A 27,147-nucleotide genomic window follows, 5' to 3' on the forward strand; every position below is an offset into this window, starting at 1 on the left:
TGGCTTCCCACCTTAACTGTTTGCTCTGGGAACTTATCACAGAGGACCCATTATTCCACCTTCCTCCCTTGGGTCTTCCCGGGTTCCTCCCCTTTGGATACTAAAGAGACTACCTCGTAGGCTGACTTAACCCATGCAAGGCCCTTTGGTGTTTGGAATACCAACGCCCCGTGAGGAGTGGATGCTTGTGCTTGCAGATCTCCGATCTCGGGTCTTCCCAAAATCGCGTTGTATTTGGAGGGTGCCCTGACTACAGTGAAGGTCAAATTGATTGTTCGGACCCTGTCCCCTACACCGACTGTAAATGGGAGCTTGATCTTTCCCAGGGGGTGTGACACACTGTTGTTGAATCCCACCAACGGGATAGAGTCCTCCTCCAGTCTATCTCTTATATCTCTGTCGAATCTGAGGAAGCAATGTCCATATATTACCTCAACGCCGGATCCTCCGTCTACGTGTATTCTAGACACTTTGTGTCCAGCTATCACAGCTGAGATATTCAGCGGAAGCCATTGTACTTCGTTTTCTTCTAAGTACGGCATGAGGATGGGAGTTTTCATGCAGTTCGGAGAGCCTAGGATTCTGGCCTTAACACTTCGGGTAACATCAAATTCATTTCTCCTTCTTATCATATCAACATCTGCCCTCCCAGGCTCTCTTGCATCTCTTCCCTTACGATCCCCTCCCCCTTCTTTGATTTCCTTGACCAGGTGGGCCAGTCTTCCCGTCTTCACCGCCGCCTCGATTTCCCTCTTAAGGTACATGCAATCATCGGTTTTGTGCCCGAAGCCCTTATGAAATTCACAGTATTCATTCGGCTGTGCTTTGGGTCCTGGCTTTATGGGGGGTGGCCTCGGGAAAGAATTCTTCACTCTTTCCGTGGCCAGTATCTCACTTGGAGTTTTGACGAGGGGGGTGAAGCTGTCAGGGTAAGGGGGAGGGCCCCTCCCTCGGGGTCTGTAGGGGGAGTATGAGGGCCTTGCCCTGTCATGTAACATTCTATCAAAGGGAGGCTTTCGGGAATAGGGAGTACCTTTTTCAATGGGTCTTGCTGTTGGAGCAGCCCTTCGGGGTGTAGTGTCCGTCTCCTTAGCCTTGCTGACCGTATCCTTTCCCCGGACGAAAGCCCTGACCCTGTCCATGAGATTATCGAAGGAAGGTGGGAACTCCTCTCCCAGCTTTTCACACAGCTGTGCATGCTTCAGCCCATTTATAAAGCTACTGATTTTCATGACCTCCGGAACATCCTTGATGTTCATGCTTTCTTTGACAAACCTTTCCATGTACTGGTCTATCCGCTCGTTGTCCCTTTGCCTGATGTGGAGGATTTCGTTGGGATTCTTGACCACCTTTCTTTGTTAGCCGAAATTTCTGAGGAATTTTTCGCTTAACTCTTCGTAGCTGTCTATGCTCCCCGGAGGGAGGCTATCAAACCACAGCCGGGCTCCTTCTATTAAAGTTTGCACAAACATGTGGCACCATACCGGCATAGGCCACCTTCCCAGCTGCCCCGCTCCTCGGAAGGCATGCAGATGATACTCTGGATCCCTCGTTCCGTCGTAGCGATCAAAGCCTGGGGGCAGCTTTGTCTTGAGAGGCATGGGTGCCTCTGATATTCTCCTTGTGAACTTTGAGACCTCGGCCAGGTCTCGTGGTAGGTATGGTTGGTCCAAACCAACGCTACCTGAGTCGTTTTTCTCCTTTTCCTTGTGTTTCTGACCGATGATCAAGTCCTCTCTCTCTTCGGAAGACATCTGCCTCAGGGCTGTCATGAATGTTTCCAGGTGGTCCCCGTTGTTGCCCTTATTCTGGAGGTTCGTTCCTTCTTGATTTGAAGGTGTGTTAAAAGAGAGTCTGGCTCTGAGGCTGTCCAACTTCTCTTGTCTCTTCAGATCGTCAAGGTACTTGGTTATCTTCTCCCTGTGCATGGCCACGAAGCCAGGGGTGACATGCTCCGTTTCTTCCAGGTTTTCTACCAGATTCTCGTTATCCTCTTCATGAGTGATATCCTCCACAGTGACTTTCTCCAGATCATTTTGGGCCGTTTGGGTGACACGTGAACTATGCGGAGTTGCCATGCTGTTTCCGGAAAGGTGAGTTGCTCTCTGAACGTCGGATGTTAATGTGGGAACACCGGTCAGGCCTGTGTCCCATGGATGGCGCCAATGTCGAATACCCAACCACCGGGTGACGTTAGTTGGATCTTCAGTGACGTTGAGAGCTCCTGTCCTTGCTTGCTACAAAAGAAATAAACCGTTAGCCTCGCCACGGGGCACTCCGGGAGGGGGATCCGTGACCAAGCTCCGGCGTGAGGATAAGTAAACTTGCGAAAGGAGTGTTTTCCGATGAAGGTATTCACCGGAAAGTTCCTATCTTGGTGTGAATCTAATTAATGTGCTATGTGTGTAGTAAATGCGAGGAATATTGGTCGGAGTTAATGAGGAGAATAAATGAGAGTAGTAAATGAGGAGTTGGCCGGAGATTATACCTGTCTTTGCCTTATCCTTGTTCCTTCTTATATAATGGCATGCCCTTATCTCTAAGAGAAATATCTCCCACACTATCTAACGGTAACTGCGATGCCTTGGGAAGGTCAGACACGTGTCTGACCCCCAACGGTGCGATACCCTTCTTCATAAATGCATAGCCGGATAAGTACGATGATGGTGACCGGATGCTTCTCTTATCAGGCATTAAATGAGCCTGCTGCTTCTTAGCTGTTTTCCCGCTCAAAACAGGGAAAAGTCTTTGGTGAGCAAGGGTAGTTTATTTAATGGACATTTTAGTAATTGGGCTCCCAAAGAGAAAGGCCCAAAGCGGGTAAAGTGGGCTCCCCCACTGGCCCGTCGTCACGTCGTCAGTAATCTTCTCTGTTTTTGTTCTTACTATTTTCCTTGAATATCATTGTAAACCTTTGTACTATTGGCTTCCTTATTGCTATGGGGTCGGTTTTTTCTGCTTGAATTGAAAGTTCCGTTTGCCATTCGAAAAAAATATACATTATAAATTTATAATCATCCATCCCTACTTTATCTTATACGTCTTTCTTTGTGAATACGTAAGATTAAGGCTAAATCCTTGAAGGGAAGGATATGCAATACAGATAAGGTTCAATCACTAGAACTAGTAATGCAATATGAGTACCAATGTACTATAATACGAAAAAGAATATGCATTCCAAAGAAAACTCTTGAAATGCTATGTAAAATTCGACACCAATACCATTTTTTACATGTACTCATATCGATACCAAATACCAAAATCAATAAAATTTGATATGATTACATGTATCGAATTGTAAAAATCGGTATGGATACAAATATTTGGGGAAAATCTCATCTATGTAAAAATCAGTATGGGTACAAATATCTAGGAAAAAAAATTCTCTCTCTAAGGCTACACGGTATGGGTGAGGCTCATCTTTAGGATGACCCTCCACGTCAGCGACATGTAGATGGGGTGTGAGGATGAGGCAAAGAGGATGGAACTAAGGAAATGAGGGATGAACCTAAAATATATATGTATATGTTGTATGTATATGTGTGTGTGAGAAAGGAATGCAACCAGTGGCGGATCCAGAAATTTTTTCCTGGGGGTGCGGAATATTTTCAAAAAATTTAGGCCCCTAGCTGTATAAAAATATCGGTTCATAGCGGGTAGGGTCGGATCATGTAAGACAAAAGAACATCAAACTAAAATTTATAAATCATCAAAAACACGTCAAACGTCATTACAAATTACAAACGTATTTAAAATTGTGCCCTACAGGTTTTTTTTAAAATATATCCAAAATATCATCTAAAGATACTACACACGCCATAAGTTCATTACATTCTTACTCATTGTTTTCCTAACACATATAATTTGCTCCATAAGTTCATAAAACAACACTAAACACTTAAACAAAATAAACAATCATGTTCAACCATAGCCCATAACTTTCAATTATATTTTTAAACATTCAAGCCCTAATATTAAATGTTGATTACTTGTAACTAATCATTTAAACAAACAAAGCTATAAATAAAACAACAAAATCATTTAACTACAAGTCTAGAACAATAAAAAAATAAAAAAAAATATAAAAAGATTAAACCCTTACACATCTATATTTTCTCCTAATCATCACATAAAACAAAATAAATAAATAAATATACCATACTAGTTTTATATTGGAATTCTGACGTAATATGGGTCGGTCCAACCGGAATTTTGGTTTTTTCGGTAAAAAAAGCCACCAGGTCGTGAGCAGTGACGTCAGGTCGCTGAGAGTTTTTTTGGGGGCGGGATTTGGAAATGGAATGGGTTGATGAGTTTGGGTTATTTTATTTAGTTCAAATTTATTTAGGTTGGGTTTAGGCTTGTGTTAATAAAAATTGATTGCAGATTAGGCTTTGATTGGATAAAATAATTAAGTGAATAAGTGGTTAATAATTATTTTTTTCTAAGTGGAGCGGTCGAAAATTTTCAAGGGGTGCGGGTGAAAAATTCCAAGGGGTGGGGTCAGGATTTCCGGCAAAACATTACACTAAAAAATATTTTTTTTCATGGGGTGCGCCCGCCCACCCTTGGCTTAGGGTGGGTACGCCCCTGAATGCAACAACTTTTATCCTTATGTGCCCGTCTCCAACGTCCAGATCTCGACGTATACGACGAAGCCGGGCCTTCGGAATTGGTGTGTTGGGCGGCGCCGGGCCACGATGAGGCTGGGACGATTCCCATACTGTCTAGCCTAATTTGTTGTATAAAAAATCATACATTTATTTTTATAATAATTAAGTAGATCTTTAAAGATAATAAATAAATGATTATAAAAACAATTAAATTATAGATTTTAATGAACGGTGATTGCCACCTAATATACGATGGTGACATGACTTGTATAGGTGTCAAGCCGATAATATTTTATACCACACGTTTGTATTTTGGCAAGTCTTGCTTTGATGATACTGATCAATATTTGTTTTTGCTAATTGCTATTTTGTGCCATTTGTTTGGTTTAACATTTATATATAAACATTTGCTTGTACGCCAACTTCTTTAATCCTATCTTTATCTCTAAAAACTTGTTATTTTATAAATTTACCTCTAATTTTGTTTAATCTTTAATATCTTAATCTCTATCTTTATATTCTTTTTTCTTATCATTTCTTTTTTCTTTCTAAAATGGTGAATCTCTCTCTCTATATATAGAGAGAATCAGAGATTCACTATATCAAAATCTATACATTTTGGAGATAAAGATAAAGATAGAGATTCGAGTGGAGAAGAAAATTAACACGAATCCATATGAATGCTCTAAACGAGTTGAGCTAAGTTGAACACTCGAGCTTAGTCAAGCATGAAAAATTAATTTAGTATATTATATAAATAATAAACTCGTTTACACTCGTTAGTCTAGTCAATATCATTGTATGTATATGGGTTTGAGCGCGTTTAAGTTAGGCTTGAATCGAGTCTTTAGCCAGTTAATCTCGAGTAACTGGAATGTTTTACACCCCTACAAACAAGATATAGATTCGAACTCATTTATACTAAACCTAACCGGTACATTTCATGCTATATGTGTCATTTTGAATGTTTTGTTTAAAATAATGTTGCTTAAATAATCCAAAACCATGAATATACATTTCATGCTATATGTGTCATTTTTAATGTCATTTTTTATGTTTGTATTCTGATTACAATGGCCAAAAGTTAAGGCATCATCTATGGAGTAAATATTTGTTTGGCTGATAACAATAATATTAATTGATAAACTAATAAAGTTACGGTTCATGATAAAACTGTAATGATTCTGTGTTTTCATTCTCTTTTACTTATGATTCATAAATTCAAAGAGAATGAAAACACATAATCATTACAGTTTTATCATAAATACGTCCCAATAGTTGTATTGGTTTGGTCACAGGACAAATGTTCAGCTAAATCAATCGAAGGCTCACTATGGTCTTATGCTTTGCAACACTTAGGTGAAAGAAATAATTAAAACAAAATGCCGAAACATAAGGAGGCGATTGTTCTTTTTTTTCATAACACTAAGTTGTTATTTGACTTGTTTATGTTAAAATTATACCAAATTGGAAGGAATGGTGAATCATAAATTAAAGAAATTAGTTCAGATGTTGAATTAAGGTTACCTTGACGTATCTCATGAAATTGATGTGTAAAATTATACAAGAACCAGTTAAAACAGATGCAAACACATTTTGATGCAACGCATACAACATTCATGAGCTTTTGAAGATTCAAGTCAAAGAATGACAATAAGATGATTCAAAACTCTTGAAGCAATCTACACACCAATGCTAACATGTTTCAAGAAGTTATGTACGTATAAAAAACATTTTTGGATCTTGAGAGAACCAATTTCAACAAAGAGTTTTATCATGAAAAAAGAAAAACAACTAATATCTATTCAATCAAAACATGAGATCAAGCTTTTAATTCATATAAACAACAACCTTCAATGACAACAAGAACACTAGATCCAAAAATACATCATAATAGACTTCCAATCAGAAATATATTTCCTAGATTAGACGCAAACAAAAAATACCAACAATGAAAAACAAATACACAGTCAACAAACACGTTGAACAGTAATATAAAAAACAACCTAACATTATGCACAAATCGTGTGACAGAATCACAAAAAAAAATAAGGAAGAAAGGCCTTACAAAGTACTCCAGCAGCTGAGAAATTGTCAAGAAGACTTACAGTGATTGAACAACCAAACAAAGAACTGAATTACACAAACCTTTACTTAGGGTTTGTTGTTTAGAAAATAACCAGTAGCTCGTATCTTCAGATTCCGGTTTCTATAAGAAAGACTCCAACCACAAGAAATGCAGCAGTATCACCTTTCGTCTTCTTCTAATTTCAGAAGAAGCCCTAAAATGCCAAATCTAATGCAATAACAACGAAACCCCAACTCCGAAACCCACGAGTCGAGATAAAAGGAACGAAACACCAAATCCTCTTTTTTCTTAAATTAGAACAGAACCAGAGAAGTTAAATCTAGGCAAGCGGAAGACGATGAATCAAGAGCCAAAGCTCTGATACCATGTCAAAAGGTATGATTGTTCAACTCACAACACAAAGAAACAATACAAAACGCAAGAGAAGCGACAAAACAGTGATGCAAACTTTTATTAGTTACCCAAACCAAGAAAACACCCCCCCAAACCCTAGATCTCACAATATGTGAGATCAGAAATAAAAACAAAGTAAGATACAATACCTAGATGATCATCAACAGATGATCATCATTCAACAACAGAACATTCTCTCACAATCAGATAGAAACACAAGACGATCCTTAACAGCGGATTAACACCATACAAACTGTAGAAAAACAGAAACACAAAAATAATACTGAACCATACTAGTTGCCGGAGAAACATAACTCTTTTAATCACTGGACATCAATCGCCGGAGACTCAAAGTTTCTCTAATCGTCGGAGAACTGAATGAATTGTGATTGAAGAACTGTATGCGTAACAATTGAAGGAGTGTTGTAAGAGTGAATTTAGGGGAATCATCCTTCTGCGCACAACACCTACCCTTTTATATTTCCAACACAAAATATTACACATTAGTCCAAAAATATACCACAAGATGATCGGAGTCCCTCCAATGTTTCATAACACCCCCTTAGATTTCCAGCTATATTTAACAACTTACAACAACTTTAGACGGATATAACAAACAACAAATATTTGTGAACTGATATAACAATCAGCCCACACAACATAAGCCCACTAGTGTAACAGGCCCAAATACAAACAGAACAGGCTATACAATCAGCCCAATAAGGATAAGCCCAAATAAATAAACACAACCAACAAATGTATAGTATATGAATTAATCATATACTTTCAACAGAACTCATTTATACTAAACCTAACCCGTACATTTCATGCTATATGTGTCATTTTGAATGTTTTGTTTAAAATAATGTTGCTTAAATAATCCAAAACCATGAATATACATTTCATGTTATATGTGTCATTTTTAATGTTATTTTTTATGTTTGTATTCTGATTACAATGGCCAAAAGTTAGGGCATCATCTACAGAGTAAATATTTGTTTGGCTGATAACAATAATATTAATTGATAAACTAATAAAGTTACGGTTCATGATAAAACTGTAATGATTATGTGTTTTCGTTCTCTTTAATTTATGATTCAAAAATTCAAAGAGAATGAAAACACATAATCATTACAATTTTATCATAGATACGTCCCAACAGTTGCATTGGTTTGGTCATAGGACGAATGTTCAGCTAAGTCAATAGAAGGTTCACTATGGTCTTATGCTTTGCAACACTTAGGTGAAAAGAATAATTAAAACGAAAGGCCGAAACATAAGGAGGCGGTTATTCTATTTTTTTTGTTCATAACACTAAGTTGTTAATTGACCTGTTTATGTTAAAAATTATACCAAATTGGAAGGAATGGCGAATCATAAATTAAAGAAATTAGTTCAGATGTTGAATTAAGGTTACCTTGACGTATCTCATGAAATTGATGTGTAAAATGGCAGGTGATTGATTGTGTGTTATGTGTGTAATGGGTTGAAATTTACAGGTCGCGTGGCTTATGTCATGTCATCAATGGTGTGGCTTTTTTGTTATTACTTATAATATGGGTATGTCACTATGTCAATAAACATTATTTAAGACATGTCTCTTACATAATTAGGTTAAATTTTATATCCTCTACAACCGTCAATTCAAAACAATTATTAAACAAAATAACAGTTAAAAACATATATTTTCATTTTATTTAACGACATAATTTTATTAATGTAGCACAAATTTCCCTGCCCGGAAGGTTCCCGGGTTATAACTTAATTTTCATATAAATGAGTTACATGGATTAAATTTACAACTTTTATAAAATTATTTAACTCCCAAGTTACAACATATATGCAAAGTGGGAAACAATATTAATTACTAATTACATAATCAAATGTAAATAAAATAATAGTGAGAATCACATAATAGCTTGATAAATATAATGAGAATTAGAAAAGGAGTATAACATATATAGTAATTTAAGTCTCAATGATGTGGAGGTTTGAGGATCAAAACCCGACATCACTCATTTTACTCTAGTATAAGTGATTTACCTCACCAAGTTGGATATGGGATTAGTTAGGAGTAAGCCTAGCAGTGGTGTACACCATCTATATGACATATTTAAAAAAAACAATAATTCTTGTATTTCTCCTATTTGATTATGTATAAGATGGTTAACGATGCATATGAGATAACATTGACCCAAGCGCCTATCACCTAGCAATATCGCTAGGTATGTAATGACATTCCTTCCCAAGTGATTTAGTGTTATACTCCCATGGTTGATAAATATGTGAACTTAAGAGTAAATTTAGATAGTGTATAAGTTAGCAGGTAAAGGAAAGATTGCTTTAAGGTTAGTCCCAATACGATCCATACAATGAGATTTGATTCGAAAAACACAACGTAAACCAGCGGAAACAACCTATACTAAGGTCTGAACATCACCAATACAACAAATAAGAAGGCAGTTGGTCACAGTAAGGCACACAATCACAATGAACACACGAAGGTAAATTGTATTCAATATGTAAAATATGTATTACAATCACGGAACCACTTACAACAAATACACAAAAATTCATATTTTTAGCCCTTGTTAATCAATTTCACCAAACCAAATAAAGTCCCAAAATATAAATTTTCACGTGATACAATTATGCGGGAAGTTTAACATTACGTGAGACCTTACTTCTCGCATGAAGCCCTCGCATGGACTTCATTTTGGAACAATCGATTCACAAACAACCAATTTTTAATAAACACACTCATTACTCTTTTCCTTTTTACTAAAATCAACCACACCAAATTACAAAGCAAATAAACCCTACTTATACTAAACATAACTTGATCATCAAGCTACCAGTCCTAATCAAAACATGACTCCTAATTAGATAAATATATGCCATTATGGTTACAAGGGACAAATGTCTCTTTGGTGAAATTGAACCGACTTTGGTGAGGAGTAGTTAAAAAAGAAAACACCGTTCAAAAAATAAATAAATAAATATACCAACTACACTTATATAAACTTTAACCGATAACCATAACTAAAATGAAAACGTAAACAATAATTCAAACTAACTCTATCAAAATTAAACATTAACGTGGTGTTTGTTTTTTCAGAAAAACCTTTTCTAGCTTCTTATGTCTGCACCGCGCAGACCACACGCAGACGTTTAGCTCTGCAGGTCATCTGTTTTTTAGAGGATATTTCATTAAAAAATGTTTTCAAACCTCTGCGCGTCCTCTTCCCCACGCAGACATGGTCTAATGTCTTCCCACCTCTTCCAACCTCTTCTAACTCTTCTAACATCTTCTTCTTTCCTAATCTCAAAACACAAACATCTCTTATCAAAACCCTAACACTTTTCCTCCACCCCTCTTCTCCTCCCAGCCGTCACCTCCACCTCCTCCGCCACCACCTCCACCTCCTCCGACAACCACCTCCACCTCCTCCGTCGCTCCCACACAACAACCACCTACCTTCTCCACTCCAGCTGGTGTGGTTTCGTAAAGAGGGGAAAAGGAACATAGTATTCGAAACCTTGAAATTAGGGCTTATATTCCAATAAACCGATGATGCTACGTCTTTTTTGTCATCCAGATTTCCTGCAGTTTACCAGATCAAGTTGACCTACTTCTTGTGGTTCGATTCAAGGTATGTAACTAACCGATTCGATTCTCAATTTTAAAACTGTAGTTTCAGATTTAGGAGTTGTTGTATGCTTGATTGCAACCAATTGATATAATTTTGCTGATTGTTGGAAAGTTCCCGTCGACATTGGCGGTGTGTGGTTGCAGATGAGGTGGTTGTGGTGGCTACGAGGAGATGGTGGTGGTGGTGGTGGTGTATGATGCTTATGGTGGTGATTGTTTTTAGGGAGAGAGAAAGACAGGTGCTGTTTGTTTGCAGAAGTTAATAAACAAACAGTCTTCGGGTTTGGTCCACCTCTTCTGCTACAGATGTTTGCAGATATGGTCCACAGACTACAGACGTTTTATCTCTGAAAAAAACAAACAGCACCTAACACTTCTCACACATAGTATTCTTGTCTTCATTTTGGCAAGTCACCATATATTCCTTACAATTGATTATTTCATGTATAAGGCTATAGGGTGTGGTCATGATCCTCATGGTCACCAAGACCCTCCACATCAGCACCATGTCACCTACTTCCAATCCATCATCCAAAACCACTACCCTAAGGGTGTGGTCATTACCCAAACCACTATTCTCTTAATTTTAATTTAGTTTTGTGAAAAAGGAAACGGAAATATTGAAAAAGGAAAGGAGACCCATGGTTGCCATGGTTTAATCCATGCAAATCATGGTGGATGAGGCAAGGGGGTGGTGTAGCAATTCATTAATGGTCCTACATGACATTAATGACCCAATTCATGATCCCCACATCCTTTAGCCTAAGTGCAAAAGAAAAAAAGAAAAAAACCGATATAAAAAAATGCAAAAGAAAAAAAAGAAAAAACCGGAACACACCGACCGAACCGGTGGAAGTACAAGAATAGAAGACAAACAACAAACAAGACCAACAAGAAGCTCTCTTTTTAGGGCACCACCCAAAATTTCAAATTCAACCCTCTCGATCGATCTGCTCTCCGTTCGGTAAACATCTCATCTTACTGTTTTTATACATCAAACATTTATTCTTCAAACCCAACATTACAAACAACATTCATGTTTAGTTTCTTGATTTTGTCACCGATTCATCACTCATACAAATTGCAGACCCTACAGATGATTTTATTTGGAACCCAACATCTCGTTAGTGTTGAGTTTCATGTATTTATTTGTAAATTATAATTTGAATTTGAATTTGAATTTGAATTTCAGTGGTTGAGTTATGAGGAGATACAGTCCAGCGTACCACAGTCCGCCGCGTAGGCATGGAGGTCGACCAAGAAGCCCTCCACCCAGAAGAGGTTATGGTGGTGGTGAAAGAGGGAGGCCCAAAGATCAAAATCAGGGTAGTCTTTTGGTTCGCAATATTCCCTTAAATTGCAGGTAAATCGAGCCGTTATGACCCCGAGTTCCATGAATGTAGTTTTTAAAAGACTTAGTTTTGCTATCAGAAAAGTGTTAGTCGCCCCGTTTGCGTTTAGTTTCGATGTAATTTCTGTTTGGGATCGAGACCGCCAACGCTAAGCGTATAGGATCAACTCATAGTTGTCACTAGCAGCGTATAGGTTGAAGGTCGCTACAGGGTATAGCGATGATAAATAGCGGGATTTCAGTTTTTTTTTTTTTTAAATATAAATAGGTATAAAATAGCTGGATTTTAGGTTTTTATTTTTTTGTTAAATATACATGTAAGTTGCTGCAGGGTATGTAGCGATAAATAGCGGGATTTCAGTTTTTTTTTCAAAATATAAATAGCTATAAAATAGCTGGATTTTAGGTTTTTTTTTGTTAAATATACATGTAAGTCGCTGCAGGGTATGTAGCGATAAATAGCGGGATTTCAGTTTTTTTTAAATATAAATAGGTATAAAATAGCTGGATTTTAGGTTTTTTTTTGTTAAATATACATGTAAGTCGCTGCAGGGTATGTAGCGATAAATAGCGGGATTTCAGTTTTTTTTAAATATAAATAGGTATAAAATAGCTGTATTTTAGGTTTTTTTTTGTTAAATATACATGTAAGTCGCTGCAGGGTATGTAGCGATAAATAGCGGGATTTCAGTTTTTTTTAAATATAAATAGGTATAAAATAGCTGTATTTTAGGTTTTTTTTTGTTAAATATACATGTAAGTCGCTGCAGGGTATGTAGCGATAAATAGCGGGATTTCAGTTTTTTTTTTAAATATAAATAGCTATAAAATAGCTGGATTTTAGGTTTTTTTTTGTTAAATATACATGTAAGTCGCTGCAGGGTATGTAGCGATAAATAGCGGGATTTCAGTTTTTTTTAAATATAAATAGGTATAAAATAGCTGGATTTTAGGTTTTTTTTTGTTAAATATACATGTAAGTCGCTGCAGGGTATGTAGCGATAAATAGCGGGATTTCAGTTTTTTTTAAATATAAATAGGTATAAAATAGCTGTATTTTAGGTTTTTTTTTGTTAAATATACATGTAAGTCGCTGCAGGGTATGTAGCGATAAATAGCGGGATTTCAGTTTTTTTTTTAAATATAAATAGCTATAAAATAGCTGGATTTTAGGTTTTTTTTTGTTAAATATACATGTAAGTCGCTGCAGGGTATGTAGCGATAAATAGCGGGATTTCAGTTTTTTTTAAATATAAATAGGTATAAAATAGCTGGATTTTAGGTTTTTTTTTGTTAAATATACATGTAAGTCGCTGCAGGGTATGTAGCGATAAATAGCGGGATTTCAGTTTTTTTTAAATATAAATAGGTATAAAATAGCTGTATTTTAGGTTTTTTTTTGTTAAATATACATGTAAGTCGCTGCAGGGTATGTAGCGATAAATAGCGGGATTTCAGTTTTTTTTAAATATAAATAGGTATAAAATAGCTGTATTTTAGGTTTTTTTTTGTTAAATATACATGTAAGTCGCTGCAGGGTATGTAGCGATAAATAGCGGGATTTCAGTTTTTTTTTTAAATATAAATAGCTATAAAATAGCTGGATTTTAGGTTTTTTTTTGTTAAATATACATGTAAGTCGCTGCAGGGTATGTAGCGATAAATAGCGGGATTTCAGTTTTTTTTTTTTAAAATATAAATAGCTATAAAATAGCTGGATTTTAGGTTTTTTTTTGTTAAATATACATGTAAGTCGCTGCAGGGTATGTAGCGATAAATAGCGGGATTTCAGTTTTTTTTAAATATAAATAGCTATAAAATAGCTGGATTTTAGGGTTTTTTTTTTGTTAAATATACATGTAAGTCGCTGCAGGGTATGTAGCGATAAATAGCGGAATTTCAGTTTTTTTTTTAAATATAAATAGCTATAAAATAGCTGGATTTTAGTTTTTTTTGTTGTTAAGTATACATGTAAAATAGCGTATATACCAGGGTATTTTGATATAATATACATACAAAAGATTTTGTAGATCTTTTTCTAGTGTTATCGCTATTTATCGCGATTAAGAATTATTCTCTTTGTATGTGTTTTATTATAGTTTATATGATTATGATCAGGCTGCATTGTTGTTGGATTATGAAATTATGTTGTTTTGATTTGATTGGACTTTTAGGCCCGAAGAGCTTCGTGTGCCGTTTGAACGGTTTGGAGTGGTGAGAGATGTGTATCTACCGAAGAACTATTATACAGGGTGAGTGTGCATACTAATAAGTATTAGAGTTAAATGCCATTTTAGTCCCTGTGGTTTGGGTCATTTTGCTAGTTTAGTCCAAAGGTTTCATTTTTCACCTGTGGGTCCAAAAAGGTTTCACCGTTGCCATTTTAGTCCACTGGGTTCACTTTATCCACTTTTTCTGTTAACGAGAAGGCCAATTCGGTCATTTTATATGGCAGAATTGCCCTTCTAGTTAACAGAATTACATATAAAATGACCGAATTGGCCTTCTCGTTAACAGAAAAAATGGATGAAGTTATCCCAGTGGACTAAAATGGCAACGGTGAAACCTTTTTGGACGCACAGGTGAAAAATGAAACCTTTAGACTAAACTAGCAAAATGGCCCAAACCACAGGGACTAAAATGGCACTTAACTATAAGTATTAACAAGTTAGTCCTTTGTGTTTCAATAGTGTCATAACTTAAAAGGGATTGATTATTATCTAAAAAACTTAATTGTTGTTGATAATCGTAATATTTGTCTTGCAAACGCAAGCGGTTTTAGGGAAAGGCATAAGCGTTTTATTTGTGTTCTTGGCGAGTTATGTTTTGACCTGGTTTGTCAGGGGGTATGGTTGGTTTGAACTTTGAAGTTAAAACAAGCCCAAGCCCCACGATTGCTTAACGTTTTTCCACCCGACCCAAGAGTGTTGTTAAAGAGTAAAGTGAAATTGAAGAACGTTCGATTATATAATTATTAGACGTTTGACTTTGATCTGGAAGAAAGAGCGGTTCAGTTCTTCAACAAAATAGGAAGAAGTCGAAGAACGTTTTAGTTTTGGACAACATTGATTTCAAGTTCAAATCTTTACAAGAAAATTCAAGATTTTTGAAGTTGCCAATTTGTCATTCGTACTTGATTGTAAAGGAAAAAAGGTCAGCCCATTTGGATTTGCATATAATTAGGGGTGTAAACGAGCCGGGCCGAGCCCGAGCTTGACTGGGCTCGAGCTCGGCTCGTCATGTTTTTATGAAGCTCGAGCTTGAGCTCGGCTCGGTTCGAGCCTACTTATTTGAGCTCGACCTCGGCTCGCGAGTAAAACCCAAAGCTCGAGCTCGACTCGGCTCGAGCCTACTTATTTGAGCTCGAGCTCGGCTCGAGCTATTTTATGAACAACCTCAGACGAGCTAAAAACTCAGCTCGAGCTCGCTTCAATATCGCTTAAATGAGCCAAAGCTTGGCTCACCAATGTTATCATCATTATTCTTATATTATATATAAAATAAATAAATTTTTGTTTGGGCTCGTTTAGGCTCGAGCTCGGGCTCGATAACTAAACGAGCTCTATTTCAGGCTCGAGCTCGGGCTCAGGCTCGTTAAAGCTCGGCTCGTTTGAGCTTTTAACCGAGCCGATAACGAGTAGCTCTCGAGCCTCTGGGCTTGTTTACACCCCTACATATAATGTCACTTAAAGGTATAATCAGATAAATGGGTGTTGCATATTGCCGTATTGGTTGGCTCTTCTTGTTATAAGGAAACGTATGCGCACTTGGCGCTTCCGTTAATTTTTTTTTTAATTCTATGCAGGGAACCACGTGGATTTGCGTTTGTGCAGTTTGTGGATCCGTATGACGCTGTAGAAGCCCAATATCACATGAACGAGCGTATGTTTGCTGGTAGGGAGATTTCCGTTGTTCTTGCTTCCGACACAAGAAAGAGGCCCGAGGAGATGCGTCGAAGAGCTAGGGTCAGGTAATTAACGCACGTGTGGTGGGTTTTTATTAAGTGCTCGTTTTACGTCACGAGTCTCTGATATTTCTGCTTTTTGAAAAATACTCAGGGGACCCTCAGGTCATGAAGGCCGGCGATCTTATCATGGTATATCAGATTTTTAGTTTGTTCTATCTTACTTTTAGATTCTTCATCGGCCATTTTGCCATATAATTAGTTTTTTATGTTGTATGCGGTATTCAGGTGGGCGATCTCGGTCGCGTTCTCGTTCTCGCTCCCCTCGTCGTCCTTCAGGTTCTAGAAGCCGTCATCGGTCAAGGTAATTTCTGATTTCCAAGAGGTTTTGTTTATATTATTGAAGGTGGTGAACTACGCGGTTAATATCGGTGATATATCATCGGTTATCGTTCCCCATGCAAAATACCAGTACCGATATTATCGGCGATATTGGACCGATATTTGACCAATATATCACCGATTTTTCCGATATCAATACCTTTCTTCTTAGTTCCGCCATTCGTCTTTCTTGTTGTATAATTTCTGTATGATATTAAAATTACCGGTTTCCCACCGCGATAACCGATATCTCAAATATTGGTCCTTGACCGATATCCGATTTTTTACGGCATTAACTGCATAGGTGGTGAATTTATTGACTTATTGTAATTCAACAGGTCCTATTCTCCTGCTCCTAAAAGAAGACGAGATTATTCTCCATCCCCGGTTAGAAGAGCTCCTCGATCACCGAGAGATTCTCGGGATTATGACGGTGCTGATGATCAGAATGGTGATAGGTATTGTTAGAGCAAGAAATCTGTTAAATATTTATATTAGCGTAAAATGCCATTTTCATCCCTGATGTCTGGCCAGTTTTGCGACTTTCGTCCAAAGGTTTGTTTTTCCGCATCTGGATCTAAATGGTTTGAAATCTTGTCATTTTCATCCGGCTCGTTAAGTCCATCCATTTTTCTCCGTCAAAAAGGTTTGTTTTTCCGCATCTAGATCCAAAAGGTTTGAAATCTTGCCATTTTCATCCTGCTCGTTAAGTCCGTCCATTTTTCTCCGTTAAGTGAGGGGTATTTTCGTCTTTTGGCAACTCGGTCTTTTTCAAGGGTATTAGGTTATTTTACATAAAGTGGGAAAAATCGAATTTTGCCCTTTAAGTTAGCAAAAAAGATGGAAATACCCCTGACTTAACGGAGAAAAATGGATGGAGTTAACGAGCCTAATGAAAATAGCAAGATTCCAAACCTTTTGGATGCGGAAAAACAAACCTTTGGACGAAAGTCACAAAACTGGCCAAACCTCAGGGACGAAAATGGCATTTTACTCCTTATATTCTTATAATTCAAATAATAGTTATTTGAACGAGGCCAATGTGATTATGATGTAGGAGGATTCCACATGAATCTGATGGAGGAAACACGCGGTACAGGTCATCTCCTGGCGGAGCATCACGGTCGCCATCTGGATCTAGGTCAAGATCTGCGGATATAGCGTCACCGCGCGATAAGGGTTATACAAGCCCTAGTTGAGTTGCTTATTGCATGGTTGATGTTTGTACATGCATTATATTATATTTAACTTGAAACTTCTGCTTGGTGACCTGGCATGTATGTTCCTAGAATTCTTATGTGAAGACTCTCTATTGTGTTGCATGTTTTATGGATTATATATAACTCCATGAATGCTTAAACTTTATTTTGTTTATATTCTTGTTTCAAATGTGAGTTTTGTTTGATAACAAAATGAGAACATGTTTTGAAAGCTTGTAAAAGAGGGGCATGATGGTTATCATTTACCATGGACTAAAAATGGTAAGTTTGGAAGTAAAAGGGTTGCATTTGTAAATTCATGTGATTAAGTTGTTAAATGAGTTTTAGGTAATCTTGATTCTTGGATATTAGATGTGTTGCTTGTCATAGTTAAATTAGTTTAATCACTTGTAGACTTGGAAATTAGACTTGGCACACTAAAATTTGTTTATGAGGCATTGAAGTTACAAGTATATGTGTACAGTGGCGAAGCTTGAGGTTTCTAATTAGGGGTCGAAAACGTATATACCCAAAACTTTCTATAAAACCAGGGGTTGAAAACGTTCATACCAAAAAATTTCTATACGAAAACTACATACTCTGCACTATTGAATGAAAAGTTCGAGGGTTCGGCCGCCCCCTGTATGTGTAATTCTCTCTTATAATGAGACCAAATACAAGGCTAGAAAGAATGAAGATCCTAATATTAGTGTATTATGAAAATAAGCACTTATTAAAAGATATACATCTTGATATTGATCACATGCTTGTAACTTCTTTAATGGTATATAAAGAACAACATAATTGAAGGGAATAAATTAACTACGAAACTCCTTAAATATTTAATTTAAACTAGGAATATTACCCGCCGCAATGCGGCGGGTGGCAGTTTATATATATAATATATATCTATATATATTACCTGCAGCCGAAGATATATGGTTTTTCTACCATCCACATCATGCAACCTACGTAGCTATGTTATACAAAAGTTTCTACAATAGGTATGCTGCGTAGGCAAGTTATATACAAAAGTTTGTCAAGTGGTTATGTTGGCAAGTTATATTACTAACAGTAAGGCTGTTAGTCGAATAACTCGACCCAAAGTTATATTTTGGTGTGTTCTTGCTGCTATGTCTTCTAAGTCTTCAACATTTCCAAAAGGGGTGTTCTATCGTATTATGCCTTGCGCCTTCTCTTTGCAGTCTGGCTAGAGTCTGGAGCAAGTAAATAAGAAAAAACTAATAGAGTGAGTTAGTTAGCCATTTTGTACGGTGATGATGTATTAAGCTACACACAATTGGCGATCATTTTGTACGGTTATATACCTGGCGAATCAGGCTGAGTCCTTTTTGCTATGTTGATTTTTGGGTTAGGGGTGGTTGATGGTAATGGCAACATGCACTACTGATGACTTGAAGATTGTTTTGTTGTACACCATGAGAAAAGGCGACTAAAATGACATTTATGTCTTTAAAACTTTTTGAATTTTTTATCATTTGCTGTTCATTGAACTATATTGATCACCACCAAAGAAATTGATAAAACAAATAAACGATTGTATTATTGGGCTTCGAAGATAATTACAAGAATAGAAAATGAACCTAAAACAAACGGTTCTTTTATTATTGAACTTCAAACAAAATTTACGTTAGTTTGGTATCAGACCCAAAATAATCTAACCCAACATAACATCAAACCTTTATAAGACTTCCATGTGACTTAACTAAGACTTCTGACCATTTAGGCACCATGATCATAGACCTAATCGACCTACAGCATGTCATCTATTTTTTTATTTTTATACAACACACATCATATTCAAGAATCATCTTTTTTAATCTATGACTACTCATTAACGCTAAGAACGCCTATACGGTTCTAGGGCTTGTGATCCTCTATACCGTGGGGGAATGTGGTGGGTGAGAAGTCGTGACTTCAATTAAACATGTAGATTACATTTGAGTAACCAACATTGAGTGGCTTTGCATATCATATGTAACACTGTATCACTGAATTGTTTTTCCATATGAAGGCTATGTACTCATAGTTAGGTAGTTGGTTAACATCCTTAAAATGTGACTTTTGGTCTATAGAGAAAGATGACCAATAGTGATATGAAATATTTACCAAAATCATAAACACCATCCCTTACCTAGGAAAATGGAGTTCAAGTTATATCTCAGAGGTCAAATAATGAAATTAGGCATCTTTGAGAAAATACTTTTTTTTCTAATTAGAAAAATGTAATTTATTTTTAGATATTTTAAGATAGCTTCCTTTTAAAATCTTCTAGAAAAGCAGCGTGACATAACTACGCTAGCAAATGATATATTTCTTTTAAATGTGATGAAACATAATTTGTTTTCATAAAAAAATAGTAAAATTAATAGTTACTCTTAACCTATTGTTTCACAGTTTTAATCTGTTAGTATTGTATAAAGATAAATTAAATTAGTATAAAAGTTTTTGTTATAAAGTAATATGATTATATTGAGTGGCTCCCAATTTTCCCCAATTTCCATTTTATCTATCTTCAGATCCTTCATTCTCCACATAATTAATTTTCCCCCTTTACTTTCTCCCATCACACACACACACACACACTCTCTCTCTCTCTCTCTCTCTCTCTCTCTCTCTCTCTCACATCATCTTCTTCTTCTTCAGTCTCTAAACCTAAGCCTACCACCGCAACGTTACTCACATTTTGGATTGGCAGGTGAGCCCACTTTCTCTTCAGATATATGTTTTTTTATTGTTATGAAGCTACGGCTAAAATGACATCATATGTTACTATGGTTCGTTTAGGGAATGAGTTTTTGTCAAGAATACCAACCATACTGGTAGTCATATTAGTTTTTTGCCTATTCAACAAAAATACTGGTACCACATTATATTAATTTTGGTGGAGTAATCGGAGGTTGATTGGTGCTCGTGCCGCCTAAGAAAAGGCTTCAAACGGAGGCGAGTATAACCGCCGGAAAAGGTTGTTATTCGTGTTACTATTTAGTCGGGAAATGTGGGGTTTTGATTTGTGTAAAAAGGAGCAAAATGGTTGGGGTTTAGGGGAGAAAACTTGGATGAGTTGACGGTGGTGGTGGTTTTCCGGGAAGAAAAAACGGCTGCTGTTCGGTGACGTCTTCATGAGTTGACGGTGGTGGTTTTCCGGGAAGAAAAACGGTTGTTGTTCGGTGATGACGTCGGACACGGGTTTCGTATGTAAATAATGAAAATTGGGATTTTGTGATTTGTTTGCAACATTGTAAGCCCACATCAAAATCTTTGAAGCATTAATTGGGTAATTCTTCAAGGGTTTATTTTGATTTCAAGAACACATGATTTCAATGAAGACAAAGCCCTTGAAATGACAAAAGTGGGAGCCCTAAAGCAACTTGGAAAGTCTAACAAAAATGACACTTAAACACAAACACATGACAACCATAAATATGAAGAATGACAACCATAAATATGAAGAAGTGAAACATTACCTGATGGAGAGTTCTCAGATGGGGAGATGGACGCAATACTCGGATAGAGATGGAGATCGAGAGGAATGGTGAGAGAGAGAGAGAGAGAGGGAGTAGAAGCAGATATTTTTGATAAAGATAATTGTGATGAGGGAGTGACAAATGGATCAATCTGAACCACAAAAGGTTTTTTTTTTTTTGAAAAACACCCTAAGCTCAACTTACAACAGATATATGCAATAACATGTTGCTTCTTTATAAGAATAAAATATATAAAGAACAACTTGATTGTAGGGAATAAAATAATTACAAAACTCCCTCTAAAAGATGACAAATTATCCACATTGAGTTAAAGAAAAAACAAATAATATGCGACTACATGCTGCGTTGTATTGAATTTTGTCATCTAAGTACCTCCGAGAATACGTCAGCTCATAATACGTGAGTAAAAGTTGTTATGTGAGTGCCCAATCACGTACGGCATGATTATAAAGAGCAACTTAATTACGAAACTCCCTCTAAAAGATGAAAAATTACCCATGTTGAATCTATACTATATAATAAAAGAAAGTTGTTTTAGGACACTTATCATTCTCTCATTTAATTGATTAAAATTATTAATAATACTAATAATAATAATAATAATAATAATATTTAATCTAATCTAATACAAATAATAATAATATTTAATCTAATCTAATACAAATTCTTATTATTAATTCAATAACCTATTAACGACCAAAATGGGAAAAATAGTCACACACTTCACGTTCAAAACTTTGCCTTTTCAGCATATGAGTGATAAATACTTCTTATATTTTTAAGATAACTATTTTTGATTTCAAAGTATATAAAATTTTAAAATACAAATTTTAAACATCTATATCTATATCTATACTATATAATAAAAGAAACCTGTTTTGAAACACTTGTCATTCTCTCATTTAATCGATTAAAATTATTAATAATACTAATAATAATAATATTTAATCTAATCTAATACAAATAATAATAATATTTAATCTAATCTAATACAAATTCTTATTATTAATTCAATAAACTATTGTTAAACTAAAACTTCAATAGAATCTTAAATCCTACCTAAACAAGTTTCGAAATTCATAATAATATTAATATGTTAGACTAAATATATTATTGATATATATATATATATATATATATAAAATATATTATTGATGTAGATAACTAAAATTATTATCAATAATATTAATAATAGGTTTAGAATCAAATACAAAGATTCAAAAAATAAGAAGTCGTACAAATGGTATCAAATAGACTCTGATTGCCCTCATTCAACCGACATTAGAGCCGTCTTTTCGAACTCTACGACATTAATTATTATGTACGAGTTGATGGGTTACATTTATATTAACTCATTTATGTCAATATGGTATGTAAATGTCTCTATCTTTGTTTTGCATTTACAGGAAATATCTATACTATATAGTTTAAATTGTTCAACCCGTGTAACACACGGGGAACTAACCTAGTTCATAAATAAACGAATAATACACGAGTCATATATTCATTGAATTTTGTCTTCTAACTATTACAGAAGGTACGTCTACTGAAAATACGTGAGCAAAAGTTGTTATGCGAATGTCCCATCACATACAACATGAATTTAAGTATGCATTCATGGTTTTAAATTCACATGCGAACGAAAGTAGATATATGAATTGACCACGTGTAGTGTATCTCATAGCTAACTAGCTCTAGGTATATTTGTTTTAATTTTTAAGACCTAACTATATATAGGTATACTACTTGGAAAATGACTAATAATTTATTTATTACACTTGTTTATGGATCAGCAAAAGAAATTATATTTTAATAAAAGTCATCCAATAATGAGGAATTATCAAAACATTATACTTCAAAAACTTGAATTGAATCCTATGGAGAAATATTGCTGACTTTGAATAAGTCAAAGAAGCCATTGAAGAATTCCAGAAGTCTTTATTCAAAACAATGATACCACTGGCCACTTCTTGGCTCTTTCTTAGCCAACCACCTTTTAAATAACTAAAAAACAATTACAAGTTGACTCATTGACATAAAAACTTCAAACTTTAGGGGCTTAACTTTTATACATTATAAATACATTCACTTCCAAATTTGAATCCATTCATATGTGTGATTTGGCAAGAGACATATATATAAATAGAGAGAGAGGAATTTGAAGTTTAGAGAGAGATGACTATCGGAATATTGGAGGTGAATCTAGTTGATGCTCACGGTCTCAGCAGAACCGATTTCCTAAGTAAATATTTTTTTCGATATATGCATATTATAACTTTTAACCATTCTTGATGATTGATTGAAATCCAAAACACCAAATAACTTTATTTGTCTCTTTTGGTGTAGACAAAATAGATCCATATGTGTTGATCCAATACAGGAGTCAAGAACACAAAACAAGTATTGCCAAAGGTATGATTTGAATCTTGTCAAACATTAACATGTTCATATCAGCAAAATCATAGTTAATGATAACCTTAAAAACATAATTAATGTAGGGCAGGGAAGTAACCCGAAATGGAACGAAAAATTTAAATTCAGGGTGGAATATCCGGGAGCTGACAAACAACCTAAGCTTGTTCTCAAGATTATGGACCATGACACCTTCTCATCCGATGACTACATCGGACAAACAACGTATGTGTCATGTGGTTTAGACTTTAGGATATATTGAGTTACTATAGATGCCTGCCTTGATATCATTTTCATTACTTGTTAATTAACTATTTCAGGATATACTTGAAAGAAGTATTGGAACAAGGAGTTGCCAATGGAAGCGCTGAACTACATTCTCAAAAGTATCGCGTTGTGGGTAGTACCCAAAACTATTGTGGAGATATGCAAGTCGGGATCACCTTCACCCCAAGGGTACTACTCACTTTTTTTCGTAGTTCTCTACTTAAAACTGTTTATATATGACGTTTGATAGTCTGACTTATATATTTTCCTTATATCGTTTTGATGGATATAGGTTGAAACTCAAACTTATGCACAAGAATTTGGAGGATGGAAAGAGAGTCAGTGGTAATACTTTAATTTTTGTATTTTGAAATTGTAGATGTTAATTTTGTAGATTGTATGTGGTTGCTTAATTTAGTGGTGAACATGTTCATATATTTAATAGAGATTTTATATACAACATGTATATATATGATGTAATGAGGATGTTGTAATTGATGTATTTTTTCAAAAGATTTATCATGACTATATATATATTTTTACTTTGTATCATATTTGGGGTTCGTAACTCCAGGTTCATCATATGCTTAATATTGATAATGAAGTCACAACCTCATGGGGAGGACACCCTTTTTCCATGCAAGCCTTTTGGTTATTAGACCTCGGATTTAAACCTCCTAGTCGTTGTCTCTAGAGAGATAACTAAGTTTAAGTATTTAGGATCGTTTCTTCACAAGGATGGGGAGATAGATAGTGACGTAGCTCACCATGTCCTGGTTGGATGGTGTAGATGAAAAGCAGCTATGGGGATATTGTGCAACAAGAGGTTCCCAACTAAATTAAGGAGGAAATGTTATAGGGTTGCAATTAGACCTGCGATGTTAGACGAGACAAATTGTTGGGCCATGAAGAAGACGTGTTGAAATTATTGTTATCTTTCATTCATTTGGGTCTTATCATTATTGGGCTTATAACTGAGAATCTCTTATTGGGCTATTGTCACACCCCGATTTCCACGTGTCACCGGTGGGCCCGGTGGGGGTAACGTGACGTAGTTGATAACATCATAGTCAAACAACACAATATATAAATGCACAGCGGAAGCAGAAATAGATTCATTTCAACTTTACACAAACGTAATATTTAATATCACAAGTAGTTGAAACGGATCCACAGGCGGATCAAATAAAATAAGATAAATGTTCAACGGACTTTAGACGCCTAGAACTTGCAAGATTCCTTACTAACGCCCTGAGCAGCTTCCAGCCTATTACGTACTTGTACCTGTCACTTAGACTTTGGAAAATACGTCAGTTTTCACTGGTAAATACACTCAACTGACTCATTTGAAAAGAGTTTATGAAAAATGGGTTTAGGCGCACAAGGCACAAAACTATTTTGACACTTGATTAAAATGCACAAGGCAATATTAATCTCTTATACTTGGGACAAACTATATCTCATGTTATCAGTTTTACATAACTTGCTCTACATACGGGGCCCGGTCCTATGCCGGTTCAAGATTAACCGACACACCACTATTCCCTTATTGGGAATCCCTTATTGGGTATAATCAATTAATAGCATAAAGCATCTGTCAGGTGTATGCCTACACCCCGTGCTTAGGTCGTGGCCATTGCATTTAATGAGTCAAGGATATCCAGGACACGGTCGCATTAACCCCCAATGTTTCAGTCAAGCAATACGAATTAAAACAGGTTATTTGGATTTCCCGACACATTGGTCTTCGAATCCCATACCTGACCATGCGGTATTTATATTACCGTATCCCAAGCCCGTAATAGGGAAAATAAGTTAAGAGTATTTACCTGAGCTAGCTCCTGTCTTAAATAGCAAGAATTATAATAACTCAGCCGTATTCACTTAAGTAAGCGTAGGTACAATTTACCGGAAGGCTCTAGTCTGGAACGATGGTATAAATAACCAATTAGAATACTAACGGGTCTTTAATTAAGCATAAGCTTAGACCGGTTAGTTTTAAGGAAATATACGGTTCAAGCGCACGATTAAGCGAAGACCGGATAGAACGTTATTTAGACCCGACAAGTTTGAATACTTGTATAATATGGGTATACAAAATACATTCTGGATTTTGAGACAAAAATGATAACGTTTGACCCGTTTCGGTCAATTTACACAAACTAGTTACGTAAACCGAACCGAACGCGAAAAGGGCGATACGGGTAGACAAATGATTCAAATGCAAGTTCCCTGATATAATATGCTTTAAATATGATATAATATCAGTAAGTTATGTTCTATATTGCCCGGAATAATTTTAAACTCAATTTATGCCTTAGAAGGGCATTTTGGTCTTTTTAAAAGATAATAAAAGGGAAAAATTAGAAATCTGAGTTCCGGGTCTGGTTCATACAGTAAACATACTTAATATAACATATTATATCAGTAAGGTATGACCCATATATCAAATTTATCATTTAAAATCAAACTATGCACCGTAGGGGTATTTTAGTAATTTCACAAGGGCTACAAATGCCAAAAACTGGAAATCTGAGATCATATACTTATACTTACTGTTATTATATGAAAATAGGCTAATTACATCAGTAGGTATAAGTCTTATATGTTAAAAATAAGTATAACGCTTACTATGCGTTAAAAGCGCTAAAAATGCGATTTAAGGGCGTTTTCGGGTTTTCACAATAAATCTGAGATTTTTATATTTCCAGAATACTTAAAATAATTTATTTAACATTTAAAATCAGTAGAAAAAGGTTTCGGGTCAAAAGGATGGGTAAAACTCATTTTATGGCTTAAACGGTCAAAACCGACATAACCCGAAATAACTAGGCGATCTAGGATCCGTTCAGCCAAAAATTTATTAAAAATCATCAAAATTCCCAGAATATTATATTACATCTGTTGGTAAAAAGTTTCGTATCAAAACGTGGCCAGAAACGGGTTCTACGCGAAAAGGACCGTTTATGTAAATTTATAATATAGTTTTACGCTAATGGCCATAACTCACAATCTGGACCACCAACTGATCCGAAATTTTCGGTGCAAGTTCATATATTAGAAATAAAGATTTCTATCCTTTCACTTTTCCAAAAATCACGTTCTAAATCAAAAAGGGCAAAATAGTCAACTTTATGCATAAATAGGAAACATGCATTCGAATCGGCTAAGCATAGACTCAATCAAAGAAAATTCCAGAAAGTTTAACTAAAATAAAAATAGTCAAAAATACTTTCCAATACAGATCTTGAACATGCATGTACGAATCCGAATCGATAGCCTACGAAATAATCGTTTTACAAGACTTTCGGTTCCGATTCGTGTCTATACTATAGATCGTCGAGTTGATGATGATTAAAACACATTCTTATATGTGT

At 35.7% G+C, this 27,147-nt stretch overlaps 3 protein-coding genes across 4 annotated transcripts; 2 read left to right on the top strand and 1 right to left on the bottom strand.

Moving 5' to 3' along the window:
• Window positions 1-50: 50 nt before the first annotated feature.
• Window positions 51-1,283, bottom strand: LOC110888177. The gene has a single exon (XM_022135717.1). It carries the CDS (start codon window positions 1,281-1,283, stop codon window positions 51-53), a length of 1,233 nt encoding a protein of 410 aa, XP_021991409.1.
• Window positions 1,284-11,572: 10,289 nt separating this feature from the next.
• Window positions 11,573-17,748, top strand: LOC110868835 (serine/arginine-rich SC35-like splicing factor SCL30). 2 transcript variants are annotated; one of them, XM_022118105.2, is made up of 9 exons: window positions 11,573-11,711; window positions 11,940-12,110; window positions 14,273-14,350; window positions 15,099-15,251; window positions 15,904-16,068; window positions 16,157-16,194; window positions 16,291-16,366; window positions 16,722-16,841; window positions 17,441-17,748. In XM_022118105.2, the coding sequence occupies exons 2-9, from the start codon at window positions 11,950-11,952 to the stop codon at window positions 17,580-17,582; spliced, it is 933 nt and encodes a 310-aa protein (XP_021973797.1). In that variant the 5' UTR covers window positions 11,573-11,711; window positions 11,940-11,949; the 3' UTR covers window positions 17,583-17,748. The 2 variants fall into 2 exon arrangements, with proteins under 2 accessions (XP_021973797.1, XP_021973798.1); XM_022118106.2 differs by lacking the exon at window positions 15,099-15,251.
• A 5,429-nt stretch (window positions 17,749-23,177) lies between these two features.
• Window positions 23,178-24,319, top strand: LOC110867397 (16 kDa phloem protein 1). The gene is made up of 5 exons (XM_022116444.2): window positions 23,178-23,333; window positions 23,438-23,503; window positions 23,590-23,728; window positions 23,824-23,959; window positions 24,063-24,319. Exons 1-5 carry the CDS (start codon window positions 23,267-23,269, stop codon window positions 24,117-24,119), a joined length of 465 nt encoding a protein of 154 aa, XP_021972136.1. The 5' UTR covers window positions 23,178-23,266; the 3' UTR covers window positions 24,120-24,319.
• The last annotated feature ends 2,828 nt before the right edge of the window (window positions 24,320-27,147 follow it).

This window comes from Helianthus annuus, chromosome 7 (assembly GCF_002127325.2).
Source record: "Helianthus annuus cultivar XRQ/B chromosome 7, HanXRQr2.0-SUNRISE, whole genome shotgun sequence".
Taxonomy (NCBI): Eukaryota; Viridiplantae; Streptophyta; class Magnoliopsida; order Asterales; family Asteraceae; genus Helianthus; species Helianthus annuus.